At 37.4% G+C, this 15,835-nt stretch overlaps 2 protein-coding genes across 3 annotated transcripts; both read right to left on the bottom strand.

Moving 5' to 3' along the window:
* Positions 1 to 885: 885 nt before the first annotated feature.
* arfrp1 (ADP-ribosylation factor related protein 1) lies at positions 886 to 8,427 on the bottom strand. Of its 2 annotated transcripts, XM_077573896.1 has the most exons (7): positions 8,100 to 8,427; positions 6,724 to 6,811; positions 6,564 to 6,646; positions 5,435 to 5,516; positions 1,956 to 2,026; positions 1,695 to 1,795; positions 886 to 1,607 (listed from the first exon to the last, which is right to left on the bottom strand). In XM_077573896.1, the coding sequence occupies exons 1-7, from the start codon at positions 8,190 to 8,192 to the stop codon at positions 1,520 to 1,522; spliced, it is 606 nt and encodes a 201-aa protein (XP_077430022.1). In that variant the 5' UTR covers positions 8,193 to 8,427; the 3' UTR covers positions 886 to 1,519. The 2 variants fall into 2 exon arrangements, with proteins under 2 accessions (XP_077430022.1, XP_077430023.1); XM_077573897.1 differs by lacking the exons at positions 886 to 1,607; positions 1,695 to 1,795; positions 1,956 to 2,026 and adding an exon at positions 2,255 to 3,717.
* Positions 8,428 to 11,244: 2,817 nt separating this feature from the next.
* On the bottom strand, positions 11,245 to 14,871 carry LOC144056377 (chitotriosidase-1-like). Its single transcript, XM_077573145.1, has 11 exons — positions 14,803 to 14,871; positions 14,694 to 14,720; positions 14,400 to 14,604; positions 14,244 to 14,300; positions 13,449 to 13,614; positions 13,207 to 13,331; positions 12,999 to 13,122; positions 12,733 to 12,915; positions 11,895 to 12,011; positions 11,677 to 11,809; positions 11,245 to 11,580 (listed from the first exon to the last, which is right to left on the bottom strand). The coding sequence occupies exons 1-11, from the start codon at positions 14,825 to 14,827 to the stop codon at positions 11,303 to 11,305; spliced, it is 1,440 nt and encodes a 479-aa protein (XP_077429271.1). The 5' UTR covers positions 14,828 to 14,871; the 3' UTR covers positions 11,245 to 11,302.
* Positions 14,872 to 15,835: the final 964 nt, after the last annotated feature.

Below are 15,835 nucleotides of genomic sequence, written 5' to 3'. Positions count from 1 at the left end.
CTGAAGGTGAACGGAATTCTAGTTGCAACCCAGCAGAAACGTCCACGTCAAAATTACCCAATAGAAATGCACTGTACTACACTGGAGCTAAAACACACAATGTTTTAGGGGCAGAATGTTCGAGCGGGGGAACCATTTGGACTGTGTAGCACTTCCACCTGTTCCCTGCTTTGACAGAACGCGCTAGGTTGCTCCAGCAAGAGGTGTCTGGGCTGGCTGTCGCGTGCAGCAGAGGGGTTCTGGTTTGCAGTAAAGCGACGTCACTGTACAATCAATGCACATCCGAGAACATAACAAAATAAAAGCCTTCGTCGTGAAAAGGAGTCACTATAACACAATTTAGCAGTAATAAATTAAATAATAATGCATATATTTCTGGGGACTGGCGTCAAGTTGCATTTTACAATTTTAAAAATGTGCAGAAGTGCGCAAGTTGCTTCATGTTAAAAATTAGAATGCTCTTAATAAGAAAAGAACACAACGACTTTTGATGGTTCGACTTTTGATGGTTCGATTCCAGTTTAAATTGCGTCATTTTACAGTGTGCATCCGTATTGAACTAACTAAATAAACGCATTCAACGTTGTTAAAAAGAGTCATTATAACAATTTAACAGTAATTAATTAAATAACAATGCGCAAATGATTCACTGTAGCACAATTTAACAGTAATGCATTAAATAACAATGCATATATTTGTAGTGACTGGGGTCAAGTTGTATTTTACAGTTTTTAAAATGTGCAGAATTTCACAATTTATTTCATGTTAAAAAATTTGCTCTTTATATAAAAAGAAAAATGCACTGAGCTGTCATCGTTGTCTTACAAACACAATCATGCCATGTGGTGAAAGAAAAATAACCAACACAGATCAATGTCAAACTTGTTTTTTTACAGTACAGTACCTATTTTTTTTTTAATGATTTGTTATGAAATTAATCAATGACTAAAAAATGCAACAATTTTCCATATTTTCCAGTTTATATATACACACACACACATCATCACTGGTGTCGTACGTAATCTTCACATCTCTAAAACCATCACTTTTCAGAAAACCAAAAAATGGTCTGCTTGTTGAGCCATTAAACACTGTATGTCAAAGAGAGAAAGCCCGTTTTCCACAATTTAGATTCGTCAATAACTTCAAAAGAAACAAAAGAACCATGCGGGACTGCTCAGTAGTATAGATTTGTGAAAAATTGTTGAAATTGACCAAATTTGGACATTGGAGGTTTTCGCCCAACAGTTCAATCTGAGACAATGGGGAGTAAGGAATGGTTAAGGTTACAAAAGCCATCCAAAGATGACAATCTGACAAATGTGGGGAAAGAAAATTTCGACATAACAGTTTAATATCCTTTTATCAGTCACAGATAGTCTGTCCTTAATTCCTAAACCACAAAAATATGCTGTTCAAAATCACAGCAGACATAAGAGGAGAAGAATTTTCAGCTCCAATGTTTACAAGGAACGTGCTTGGTGAGAAAGTCCAAAATCAGAGCAGACATGATGCCCTTTTAAGTTATGTCCTTCTGTCTGGGTGGCCGGTGAATGTTTCTGATCACACACTTCACCATCCATTCGATGCCTTCATTCACTCCATCCCTGCATCAGAAATGCACATAGAATTGAGCTTTAAGATCATTTTTGAAGAAAGTAACACAAGCGGCATAACTGAAATTGTTTGCTCACCCCGTGAGGGCAGTGCAAGGCTGGACTAAACAATCTCGCTTGCCAATCTTAGGTGCACAGTCACTGAAGGCTGTTTTAATATCTGGTACTGACAAACAGTTCTGACGAAAGAGCATAAATAAGACGTGCTTAGACTGCAATCAAACTGTTACATATTGACAAGTGTTTAAGGAATTAGGGATAATTCAGGCAACATCCATCCACCAAAAGAAAAAAGAACTGGATAGATGGATACTTTAACCAAACAAAACTTTACAGTACCAGTACGTCCTGTTTGTTGGCCAGCACCAGAAGCGGGACACCTTCTAACACATCACTGCTGATCATTTTTTCTGGAATGAGGTGAGAAATGCGTAATTACAATTGAGAGACTTACAAATTCAATTATCCTCTATATATATATATTAATATGCTCAGTGCACTTTGCACAATTTAGCAAAAACAATGATCAATACATTTAATTACATTTGCAACCAAGTTGTTTGAAGTTCATTGTAAAAAAAAAAGAAAAAAGCCTCCTTAGCCAATCATAGCCGCTTGTTTAAATAAAGTTTATTGTAAAAGAAAAAAAAAGTCAAACGTACGGGACCGCAAAGGGGTTTAATCCGGCCCGCAAGGGAAGAAGAAAATGAGTGAAGTCAGACCAATTGATCAAATGGCCGAAATCAAAACGTATACATTCTTAATTCCACAAGCAATCCTCAAATGAGCAATGCAGCTTTAGAACGGAATTGACTTTGATGTAGGGCTGCATGATATTATCATGCGATATAGTTGCTCAATATAGAGATATCGATATTACTGTGATGTTTAACATGTACCTAATAAAATTACACTTTTATTGTCTAATGAAAGAATTACATTTTTTCATGCACCAAAATAAGAAAACTCAATGTAATCTTAGTTAATGAATTGTAATTTCCTCTTGATAATGTTTAACTATTGGATGGTGGTGCACATTTTAGTTAGCAGCTGACTGGCCAAATTCAGATAAAAGCATAAAATTCCATATGAAACTTATTGCATGGGCCAATATGGCGATATTAAAATGTTTTCCAAACCAATACAATACATAGTTTGTTTTCAGTGGAGATACTATATCAGAAATGCCTCGATTTTTTTTAATTGTCCTGTCCATACATACATACATGTACTCAAACTGTAAAAAAAAAGAAAAGAAAAAAGAAAAAAGGATACTGGTCTTTTTTTTTTCTCTTTTTTTTTTTTTTAATTCAGTCTTGATCTTGTCTCTGTCTTGACCTCCAAACAAAGGTCTGGGTCTTCAAGAGATTGTCAATCTCACCAGTTACTGTATTTTTCATTCCCAAAAAGTATAATACCATTTCAGTGCAGATTTAGAGTTATTTGATCAAGTTAGACTTGTCTGCTTTTGAACCAAAATATTTTCCTGGAGTTGTCTGGTTTTGCGATGAAATGTAATCAAGCTCTTTGAAATACCTTTTCAATAAAAGACGGCCTTTTTATTAGACTATTTATGACTCAAAACTCTTCTAATGAACACCTTAGTTGTTCACAATGGGATTCGGGTTTGAATTTCCCGCCATCTGTCTGTGGATGTGACGTCATGCGCAGAGCGTGCACGTGATGAAGGTTGGGTGAAGTAGTTGTGCTACAAAACCACTTTTTTTTCTAAAGCTATATTTCTCAAACTGTTTATTTAATTGATTGCTCCCAGGGATGCACAACATCCTTAACTATATCAATATATTTTAGTTGGAGGCATTCCTGTAATCCCCTTGCATAAAAGACACTAAGTAAAAATTGGCACTACTCTCCCCTACAGGGCTCTAAATTAACACCCGCCAAATGTGAGTTAAAATTCATTTTGGTGGGTGGTCATAAATATTTACTAGCCAATTTGGCGGGTAATGCAAGAGGCATCGTCATTTAGTGACTGAACAACGCAGCGGGTGAAAATAAAAGCCACTGTATCGTACTGGGATGTTCTTCCTGTGTTTTAAACTTGATTAAAGCAGCCTCAACTTTCATTTCATTTGTTTCCCTGCAACACAGAACAAAAAAAAAGTTAATTTAAAGCCCCGTGTGTATGTAAACTTAGATAGAACTGTAGATAGGATGATTCAGAAGAATAATTACTTCACGTTCAAACCCCGAGAGAATGGCTAAAACATTAACCGCTATTAACCGTTATTAACTCTTTGACTGCCAAAAACGTTAAATGACGTTTAGTAAAAACCTACGGAGAACCGCCAAGGACGTTAAAAGACGTTCTCCAATTTTATTTTTTTTTTTTTGTGGGAAACGGGTGGAGGAAAGCCTTTGCCAGCTGTGGTGAAAGTTTCAAGCAGATCTAGTTAGCCTAATGACTATTTTTGGCCCCTAGATGGCAGCAATGACTCTCTTTTGACAAGATTGGGTCAGTAGAAGACGTGAGGCGGAGCTAGAGGGGACAATGGCTGGGGAAGGGAAGAGAACATGGCGACCGGTTGCAAGCAGCTCACGCTCGAGCAATTTTTTTCAAAGACGACAAGCATCGACCAACGCTAAAGAGCACATTGATGACGACGATGATCATCATCGATGATGATGATGGTGACTCCGAGGTTGGAAGCGTTGACGCGGCAGTAGAAGACGTGAGGCGGAGCTAGATGGCTGAAGAAGCGAACAATGGCGACCGGTTGCAAGCAGCTCACACTTGGGAATTTTTTTCAAAGACGAAAGGCATCGACCAACGCTAAAGAGCACATTGATGACGACGATGATCATCATCGATGATGATGATGGTGACTCCGAGGTTGACGCCGAAGTTGGAAGCGCTGACGCGGCGGCTATGACGACGTCATAAAGGTTCACGGGCTAGCGATGCTAACACCGGAAAACGCGGAGCACAACCGAGCACGCTCAGGCGGACGTTCAATCTGACGACGAAGAGTAACCATGCATATTCATCGTAGGAGTGGGTACAGTCTGCTACTTGCTATTCCCCGGAAAAAAAGGCCGTCAAGAAAGTGTAACGTCTGCACGCGAAACGGACAATCGAAGTGAAATGTATCTGTTGTGCAAATCCTGCTCCGTCTCCTTGCACGCAGGGCAGTGTTACAAAAAGAAAAACTGTATTTGAAACATCCACATAATTGTAAATAGTACCACAGTTGCACACATTTGTAAATAGTTTGCGAAATTGTTTTGTCAAATTGTTACACTGTTGAATGGAAATAAACAAATTTTGCAATCTAAAAACACTTTTTCATTGTTGGTGGTGGTGTTTTACAGAAGTAAAGCACTATTTAGGTGTTTGTGGCATCATTCATGGACAAAAAGAAGTGTACAATTCACTAGAGTGCATGAAATAACATCGTTTCACAAAAAGCTCTTTTTCTCCGCTTTTTGTTTCAAAACAGAGCATTTCGGTGAAACTAACCATTTTCTATTGTTGATTACTGAAGAACGGAATAAGGTAGAAACAAACTTTTTTTTTCTGATGAAAGATGAGAGTTCAATCTTTCATTTGGTAGTATGTGTGTTTCCATAGTCCAAACACAACATTTTCTGAGGACCTTGAAAGATCAGTCAAAATGCTTAAATCGGCTGGCACTGGCGACATCCCGTTTCTGAAAACGTCTGGCAGTCAAAGAGTTAACTATTAACCGCTAACATGAATCGAAATTAACCGCTCTGTTACAACCATGTTTAAATGAATATCTCAGGCACATAAAAAGGAGAAAATAGAAACCCAGTCTGTGCATAGTGTGACTTACCAAAGGCTTCCTTTGATTCTGAAAGTCGTTCTTCATCAGTCGAGTCTATCACATAGATAACTCCATGGGACTCTGCATAGTACTAAATGAAAAACAAACAATGTTAAATGGATGGGGATGTCTCTCGGCGAGCGACGAGGACGGCAGCCAATTAGAACCCTGGTGAGCGACACCCAAAGACCAAATCAGCCGGATTTAGCCGAAACAAATAACAAAAGCGGCTAGCGGGAGTTAGTCGGAGCCATAGGCTGGAGTGGCTAATAAGCGCGGCTAACGGGAGAAGCTAGTAGGGGTGTGAATTGCGTAGTACCTGGCAAATCGATCCATATCACGATTCATAAATCACGATTCGATTCAATGCAGATTAATCCCAATGCGAATCTATAAATTGATCATTGCTTTTTTCTTTTCTTTTTTTACTCAAATAAAAAAAAATACTAATCAGTAAACTTGTATATGTACACTGTAAGATTTGTATTTATCTGAAACTTCAGGCTTATAACTGAGCCACTGTATTTAACAAACAGGTTGCAGTCTGTTTCATGTTTCAACAGCACTGAAATAAAATATTAAGGCTTAATGTTCCATTAATATAACATCTTTCCATATGTAATTGAAGCAAAAAAAAAAAGAATAAACCTTTCTTTCTTATATATAATTATTATAACATTTGCCACCAAAAACTGGAGTGACTTTACATTAGTCCCCTTTGAACAGCAGGCAAACACTGGACAAGAATAACATTCAGTCATTAGTTCACCAACAGATGGCATTAAATATTACACAATGTCCCTTTAAAGGTAATCAAGAGTGTATTGAAGAGGATTTTTTCAAAACTGTTTGTACATATAAATAGAGGGAGAGAAAAAAACTATAGACATTTAGGCCAGTATGGAATGAGCATCTCTTTAACCCTTCCTTCAGTAAAGAACTTCAGTATGAAGTTGCTTCATAGAACATTGAAAGCATCAGTCAATTGTTTTGACTGCATCTCAGTTCACATCTGCCACTGTAAACAGTGAGATTTGACAATTTGAAGCATAAAGAAACTGAAATAGCAGATTGTACAGAGTTGATGGATCAAAACAATATTTTCAACAGACACCAACCCACACTAGAAGCAACTCACTTTGTCCCAAAGAGACTGAAGCTCGTCCTGGCCGCCCAGATCCCAAAACATTAGACGAGCCTTGCCCACATCAATAGTTCCAACTGTAAAAGATTCAAATTAGCACGAATAATCTAGTGTTCACAATCATACACACACAAACACAGAAAATGCTACTTACTGTTCAATCCAACTGTACTTGTGATCTTGGACAAATTCATTCCCTTGTAGTTCTTGCTGAACTTTGTTTTGGTTTGTTCCAAAAAGGTCTATAAATGACACAGTTATCATACATTTAAGGGATAAACAAGAACATTTATTTTTGAAGATTACCATGGCATTCAGTCACATAGTCCAGTGGATATTAGGGATGTAACGATAACGGCAATATCGTGATATTGTGATACTAAAACTGCCACAATATATCGTCGTCGTCATGTCACGATATTAAAAGCAGCACATCTTTTAAAAAACTTGTGTTGATTTTTGTTTTGATTTGTGCAGTTCTAGCACCCTCTGGTGTCTAGTTTTTTAGTGCAGTTTAATTTTCACAAGGCATGCTTTGGCCCTTCTATGTTTAAAATTCACGCTGATAGTCAGATAAGGGGGAACGTAATATGCTTGTGAACCGAGTCAATATGTGGAGGAACTCAATGTGTGCTTGCATTAGCAAGTAAGTGCCTCAATATATATATATATATATATATATATATATATTTAATATTTAAAATATTTTTATAATATTTTTCTTTGCTGTAACGTACAAAAGTACAATATTGTGTGTTTTTAGTATGAGCTTATTCTTTTTTTTACAATATTGTGACATTTTTTGTATCAACCAACCTCACCACAATATCGTGATTATTATCGTATCGCGAGCTTCATATTGTGATAATATAGTATCGTGATGTTTGGATATCATTACATCCCTAGTTCGATATATTGTAAAACAATACAATTAGAGGTTGACAAAAAAACAGTCTAGTCGTTTGATGGGCATTCTTCTTAGTCTTTTTTGCCACCTGTCCCATCTTTTTTGGAACGTGCTACCGCCATAACATTTTAAGTTAATGATTATTTGCTGAAAACAAACTACTCCACAAGCTGGTACACATTTACCAGCGCAAAACTTGTAAATCACGGCACGCTCGATTCGCGGCAAAACAACGCTAAGTGGTGAGTTGACGGTCACGGCAAAATAACCACTGCGAATAGGTTAACTCACCGACAAACAAACTCGAACTAAAACAACCTTTAGCCAAGATTAGCTATTGGCGGAGGTGATAAAATAGAAGTAGTAGTGGAGGAAGTGCCCCACAGGCACTTTAAATTAGTGTACTTGTATTTTTGACGTTTGACAGGCAAAAGCTAGTTCAGAAAGCAAAACCACGTTCGCATTTTTATCTTCATTATGAGGAAAACAGTTACGTCGGGTCGTAGGCCTTGAACTTTACCAATATAAACTAAAACAAGTAATTCGACATTTCACGGGGATGTGAACAACCGAATGGCGATCCTCACAATAACAACATACCAGACAAATGAGACGAAACATACCGTTTTTCCAGCATTATCCAATCCAAGGATTAAAATGCAATATTCGTCCTTTTGAAACATGTATTTATATAATCCAGATAATAAAGTATACATCGTGACGAATTGTTCAAACGTAACCTCAATGATCAATGCTAGATTTCTAATTTACATCAGCCTACACAAGATGATAATTTTGATTTATGCAAATGTAGTTTCATCGTAACTAAAATGTTTAATAGTATTTAGTTGCTAGAATCACATAAACATAAGATAAAACTTGAAAATGTCGACATCTGTTACTATTGTACTGAAGCGGACGTCGTCCACGATATGTGTGTCATACAGAACGTAGAAGCGGTAGGAATTGTGGGAAATGAAGTCAATGTTATTGTTGTCAACGCTCTACTCGTATATGTCAACCCACATTTAAACTACATTTCCCAACATATAGAGTGTTACGTCGAACTATGGAGGAACAAATGTGCCAAACATAAACATGTAAATACGATATTATAAATTACTATTAAATTACATTATTAAGGAATTTACGTTAAATGGATTAATATGTTATTAGTTGTAGCCTTCATTCATTAAAACAACAAATCGTTTTACATAAAAAAAATATAATAGTATAAAATATAAAATAAACACACAATAGTGTTCACATGACTTTAGCTTGATTATTGTTGTTATGATTATATAAATTGCAATCAATAAAGGGGTTATCCAATTTAAAAGACAGAATTATCTGTCTACCCTCATCTGAGTAAAAGGGCTCTATAATATTAAATTTGTAAAGGAGAGCAGCTTCCCCTGCTGACTGCTGTGAAGTATGACAATGTGCTTTCCCATTTTTTTCATCCTTTTCACTTGAATGACTGTTAAAAAAAATAAAAAATAAAATAAAATCTGCATTTTCTTCGTCTAGCCTTCCTTTTAGCATTGCTACGGATACCTCTAACATTAAATAGACAATTTTTAAGGAACTAAAGTGGAAATCTGACAAGGGAAAGTTAATAAAGGAAAAGGAAAAAAATGCAAATTGGATGTCTGTTAAAAATAACTACAAACTTGTAAGACATTTGGCTTAAACGCGAACTAAAGGGGATTCTTTCTAAGAAACTTTAATATTCAGTACCTAAAGAAATAACAGAAGTATAATGGACTCTTCATTATATTCATCACTTTACAACAGCAACTACACAGCTATTCAAATTTGCTAGTGAACTGTCTAACTAGTAAGATTGACAACAACGTCCGATCGTATGGAAATTTTAACAATTGAGATCGCCGTAGTAAACCATTAGTTTTGACGGTAACAGGCAAGGAAGGATGGACCGCCTGTGAGATGACAGTTGAACCCGGAATGGATGGAACAGTCACGCCATGTTAAATGATGCGATGGATGGTCATATGTTCAAGAATTGAGGCCTAAGAACACATTGCCTCTTTCAGATTATTGACACATTGCCTTATAAGACAATTTTACACATTCACATTGCCCTTTAAATCCAGCCACCAGGCTTGCAAAACTGATTTGACTGATCTCTGATACAAGCCTGTGAAGATGATCATATATGGCTTCACACAAACTTCATAACTAAGAAAACCACTTTTAGTTAAATGTATATAACTTTAAGACATTTTATCCGTGACTTTGTAACACTTGGATGTTGCTACCCCTAACCACTGGGAACTCAGTTAAATTGTTCTTTGACGCAGGATTGAAACATTTTTCCATATAGCCTGTGTGAGTTTAAGGATTTCAACTTGACAGCAATTTTTGGTTTGTTAAGTTTTCAATCTTTTTATTCCTTTTTTCTTATTTTATTTTGTGTATTCCTTTTTTGCATCAAAACTTTTGGACTATTGCTTTTTGCTTTAAAACGTCTATCTTAAATCTAAACCTATTTACACCATTGTTGGTAACTGCCATAAACGATACTATAGTGTTACTTAGGCTTAACAGCAAACAAATGAGTCCGAGCGAGCTTTTACTCTGACTGAATTAAGCCCGGACTGATGGTATAAAATTAAGTCAGTGAGAAACCCGCATGAGTCTTCCTCGACGCCGGCTTATGTGGCTTCCGCCCCCTCGTAAGACCACGTTATAGTGGATGGAGGAAACGGGAGTTTTAACTCTTTAAACGAAGAGTCGGTTCAGGTAAGTGGATTTGACAGTGGGAAGCACCAGGCGTAAAATGTGTTATTTTGTGGAGACAATCAATGAGATCTTTGATCGATCAGTGACAGATTAAGACATCATGGCCGATCACAAGATGCAAAATATCGGGCAATTTGATCCAGCCAATCACATCAGTGTGAAGTCTACAAGTTAGCATTAGAATGTTAACATGGCCCTTGACAATCATTCCAGTTCTATGGCCCCTTGGGAAGTAATGGTAAACCAAACCGGACACCTCATCCTCAACCAAATGTTGATAGATAGGCTTGAAGATAAAACACAGTTTCCATATACTTTGTATACTGTATTTTCATTGATGTCCTGAAAGTTGATGTAAAGTTAGTCTAGTGTTACCTTATACCAGGGGTGTCAAACTCATTTGAATTCAAAGGCCACTTTCACCCAAATTTGATCTCAAGTGGGCCAGACCAGTATGTACGTGGCCTAGTAAGATGTAAATACAGGTGAAAAATATATATTTTTATTTTTTTGGGAGGTCCAAAGAATTACATGTACATTCTGAAAATATATATATATTCATTTCATTGTAGAGTAATCAGAATTTTCTTAACATAAATGAGTGCTCAATATTTGCGTCGAATCCTGAGTAAAAGTCAAATTTCATTTCATTTAAGTGGTCATCAGTGTGACCTCCGGTGGACAAAATTAGTAACAACAGTTAATAGTGAAAAACTAAAGTCTTCATGGGCCATATTGGACCCCCCGGCGGGCCGGTTCTGGCCCGTGGGCCGTATGTTTAACACCGATGCCTTATACTGTGCAAGAATCTTTAACCAATACTGCATGTATTAATGTGAACAAGTTTTTTTTTTTTTCATTTTTATGTGATGTCTGTCATTTATTGGCATTTGAAAATGATATGCTTTATTTCACAGGAACATCTGTGATAAAGTAATCCAAATTACTCATACTTTAATATTCACATTTAAATGACAGCACACACAGTGGATGCTTGGTAATCTCAGTGTTTTAATAGGTGTTTGTATCAGCTATTATATACATTTTCTCCACTAATTGCTCATGGCCAGATGCAGCACTTGCATCCATCATCATAGACAGATCCAGCTCCACACTGGTTCACATGGGTGATACCACCAGCACACATGTAGAAGCTTTGTCTGTCATCTGGGTGGGGATACAGACCATCAGGTTTGCCATTACAGAACCCGGACCCTGGGGCATGGGTTGTGGTGGTGGTGGTGCTTGCGGTTGTGGTTGGACGGGTGGTGGTGCTAGCACCAGGTTTGGGGGTGGTGGTAGGAGGGAGTGGGGTGGTAGGAGGGAGTGGGGGCAGCTCTGGATTTTACAGCAAGAAATAAAGCATGTTAGTGATTGAAGTTAAATCATTTCGGATTTACTTGTGTTTCTGGCAGTGTAAACATTTCAATTTACCAATATTGAGAAGTTTGCGTAGATGAGACAGAAGAGGGTGGCTGCCCTCTCCACAGAATCGGCCAGCAAAGTCATCCAAATCAAGGGCCCACACAAAAGCTCCTCCAAACCTCTGCTCCTGCAGGTAACGCACCTAGAGGGATCAAAATAAGAGAATTTCAATCAGGTCTGGAAGGCAGGTAAAAAAAATTTTTGTGAATGGCAAGTTGGCAACCTACTTTGGTCTCATAGCTTTCCTTGGTGTCAAATCCTACCCACTCGTTGTTTTTACTGGCATAGGGAACCTTCTGGTCCTCAATCCATTGAAGGGTAGTGCTCTTCACAAATCCACAGATCTGAACCATAGACAAGAAAGTGAGGTTTCAGTAGTTTGTTATCGAACACATAATATATGCTGTTCGATTCAAATTTAACTAATTCAAACCCAAAACGTATACTTAAAAAAAAACAACCTTTGTCCTTCACTCCCCAAAACGTATTTATACGTTGTTTTAATTGTAATTTTTTTTTTAAAGCTAGAGCATGCAGAGTGCTTTGATGCAGCTTCTGATCTGAAGAGGTCGCTTAAAGCAATGTTTTTTTTTTTTACTGTAAAAGAAAACAAAATGTTATAAGAGTATAAGAGACCAGCTAAGGCTATGTTGCAACAAGCTCTTTTTCCCAGTGTTTTCAAGAGGTTTGTGAATAATGATGAAACTTAGCTATATATATATAATGCAAATTGCTACAAAACAGAAACAGATTATATATATATACTGTATATATATATATATATATATATATATATATATATATATATATATATATATATATATATATATATATATTCCTGCCGAAAGAAGAGACTCTAATCTTTCTTTTGGTAGGTTCTATGTTTTTATAGCAATCGAACACAGTACTCTATGGGCCTTCAAAATCAGTCAGAATCCAGTAAAACAGCCGGGAGCGATGGGGGTTGCTTCAGTGAAAATGGCTGTGAGTGAATGAGTTAATTTGCACCTGTAGTGTTCTGAATCACACTACATAATATTTCAAATGCTGAACTATCTATAGTACCTCATAGTAGGACCAGAATCCTGCTTCACGTGTGAATGGACCAGCTGATGCAGGTCCACTAGCTGGGGCTCCAACTCCAGTGTTTGACGATGTCAGACGGAAAGTACGACCATAGGCAGCAAAACCCATCCTCAGTTTCTCCACTGGAGTGCCGTTATCCCGCCAATATTTCATTGCATAGTCCTTAAAATGTATTGAAAAGGTTTTAAGATTTTGTTTTTGAAAATTGTACCATACCTCTTGAGCAATTTGTTGTTGTTGCTTACGGTGTTAAAGTAGATGAGGTCACCGTGGTCCTCGGAGCCACGGAACAGAGGGCTGTTGTGACCAGTGAACCGCTCCCAAGTTCCGTGGAAGTCATAGGTCATCACATTGATGAAGTCCAGTTCCCTGAGTTATGTGCAAAACGGAATGAAGCTCATGTGGATATTTAAGCAACCCTCCACTTAAGCAGGAATCAATGAATACACTTACTTGGCAATCTCAGCAATTTCATATCCTGCATCAATTGTGCCCTTTCCAGCAGACACTGCAGCAGTCAACATTAGCTGAGTTTTACCGGTGGTCTTGGCCTCAACAACATAGGCTTGAACAAGTTCCTGCAGAAATACATCCAAAATGAATGTCAGAGGTGCAACTGTAGCATATTCATTAAAAAAAAAAAAAGTCAAATTGAAATACATCTGAACATGTAAAGATATACAGAATGTACCCACCCTGCAGAGCAAAGTGAACTTCTGCTTGTCCCCTGGGGGGCTTCCACGAGCTCCGGGGTACTCCCAGTCCAGATCCAGACCATCAAAACCATGAGTCCTCAGGAATTTTATGGAAGACTGGATAAATTTCTGACGGTTAGCTTGATTGGAGACCATGATGGAAAACCTGTAGGAAAGGTTATTTGAGTCTTTTACACACAATCTAATAGATGCATCCCAGAAACACTAAAATACTTTTAGGGAAATAAATGCCTAATAATGGATGGATACATTATAATGAATATGTAGCATATCATGAAATGACTTTGTAGTTTAGCATCATTACATTTAAAATTTTCTCATTGGTCTAACACAGGGGTGGGCACACTCGGTCCTCGAGGGCCGGAGTCCTGCAGGTTTTGGATGTTTCTCTTCTCCAACACAGCTGATATATGATCAGCTCATCAGCAAGCTCTGCATAACCCGGATAACGATCCTGTTGATTGGAATTAGCTTGTGTTGGAAAAGGGAAACCCCCAAAATCTGCAGGACTCCGGCCCTCGAGGACCAAGTTTGCCCACCTCTGGTCTAAAATATCATAATCTAATAATAACCGAATTAATAATGAATATATCACTCATTGTCGAATTGCATAGTGAAGCAGTGACGACAAAATATTTGCAATAACTACTATTTTTGTCATAACTGACAAAAGTCATACAACACATTACAGAATAAGGTACTGATAAGATATTACCTGGAGCAACTTATCAGTCAAAGCAATACATGCATGTCCAAGGTTAAAGTAAAACTCACTGTTGTGAACCGAAGTTCCATCCACCAACAGCCAGTAGAGTCTTAAGATGAGGGTTCCTGCAAAATAACAATGTAGTAAATCGCACATTCACTAAGAATGTAATGAATGTACCTCGGACTGACATTTCCATTTCAATAGTATTTTTAGCCACTTACTTGGTCTTCAGGCCATTGAAAGATTTGTACAGAACATCATCATTCCACTCATATGTAACCAGTTCATTGCTGGGGTTGATGATAGAGAAGGCATAGATCAGGGTTGTACACAGGAAGGGGTCCACATCTTTTGGCATGTATTTCCCCTCACCAGGTCTATACTGGGACCAGTTTGTGAAGTAGCACACCATTTTGGTGGCAGATCCTAAGTGGAAGAAAATAAACATTTACAGAGGAATGAATTTGAATGAATATTGCATAACAGAAAAGAAAATGTGTTGATTGAAAACTTACCCAGCTGGCATATCACCAGACACAAGCCTAATGAATGCAGAGAAACATTTATTAGTGTGTGAATGTGTGTGTGTGTGAGTGTATATTTTATATATAACATTCATCATACCTGCAAGTATTGTAAGCCTGGTCATCTTGAATGTATTTTTTTTTTTCAAATTCACCACAACTTGACTGGATTACTGTAAAGAAACACAGAAAAGACAAAAAGTCATTATTCAAGACTATCAATATTAGAGTAAAGGAAAGAAACACGATGTTTGTTTTCCTTCACCAACTCACCTTGGGACCAGATGAGAGACCCAAACAACTGCAGCAAAGCTGAGTCTTTTATACAGTTGACAGAAGGACTTTTGCCAGCTATTTATAACACAAGTTGTAAAACTCATCAATATTAAGTTGTGTTTTGATAAGAGCTTTCAAGTTTTAAGTACATGTTGACAATAATTTACCAGATATACAACTCCCTAATTGCACCTCACACATAATCTACAAGTAAAGTGGATCAGTGACTGTAGTATAGTTATGTAATGTACTTGTCAGAATAACATTCAGTGACAATAATCTATTAGCCTTGTGTTTCATTTTACCGCCCTCATGATTAAACATTTTGGCAGTGACCTATTTTTTTTCCTTTCAATAACCTTGCTGCTTCAGCATTTGTATGAGTTTACATGTATTAAAATATTAGTTTATATTTAAAAAACAACAGAGCAGACTTGTTTTGTCTTTTTTGGGTGGTGGTGGGGCATTTTTCCTTGATATATACAGTCTCCGTCTTGTCTCGGTATTGACATCCAAAGGTCTTGGTCTTGTCTCGGTCTCGATACTTTTAAAGGATATACATCATGGTATTTTAAACCCGTCCACAGTTAACTATATAAGCATATATGCAGGGGTGAAAGTGGGCTCGATCGTTCCTGTACTACGTTCCGGTATAAGAACTGGGACCGGAACGATCCGGAACAGTAATTCGGTCCCAAAAATTTGACGGCAACTGTCAAAACCCCATGTTAAGTAATATCCTGCCAGGCTGCCACACAAGAAGAAAACAATCTACTAACATCAGATTTAGCGGTGGCAAGTGTAGTGCAGCGAAAATCCACATATTCGCCAAAGTTGAAAAATGTTAACTTTCTTCG

The sequence above is a fragment of the Vanacampus margaritifer genome, chromosome 8 (genome assembly GCF_051991255.1).
Source record: "Vanacampus margaritifer isolate UIUO_Vmar chromosome 8, RoL_Vmar_1.0, whole genome shotgun sequence".
NCBI lineage: Eukaryota > Metazoa > Chordata > Actinopteri > Syngnathiformes > Syngnathidae > Vanacampus > Vanacampus margaritifer.
This window is presented reverse-complemented; position numbering and strand designations above follow the sequence as displayed.

Excerpts from the sequence above, each read along its gene's own strand:
- LOC144056377 (XM_077573145.1), bottom strand. The coding sequence starts at position 14,827 with ATGACCAGGCTTACAATACTTGCAG. Across the intron at positions 12,916-12,998 it reads ACCTCATCTACTTTAACACC|GACTATGCAATGAAATATTG; the intron begins GTAAGCAACAAC and ends ATACATTTTAAG. Across the intron at positions 11,810-11,894 it reads AGGAAAGCTATGAGACCAAA|GTGCGTTACCTGCAGGAGCA; the intron begins GTAGGTTGCCAA and ends TGATCCCTCTAG.
- arfrp1 (XM_077573896.1), bottom strand. The coding sequence starts at position 8,192 with ATGTATACTTTATTATCTGGATTATATAAATACATGTTTCAAAAGGAC. Across the intron at positions 6,812-8,099 it reads TGGATAATGCTGGAAAAACG|ACCTTTTTGGAACAAACCAA; the intron begins GTATGTTTCGTC and ends TGTCATTTATAG. Across the intron at positions 1,796-1,955 it reads CCAACAAACAGGACGTACTG|AACTGTTTGTCAGTACCAGA; the intron begins GTACTGTAAAGT and ends CTCTTTCGTCAG.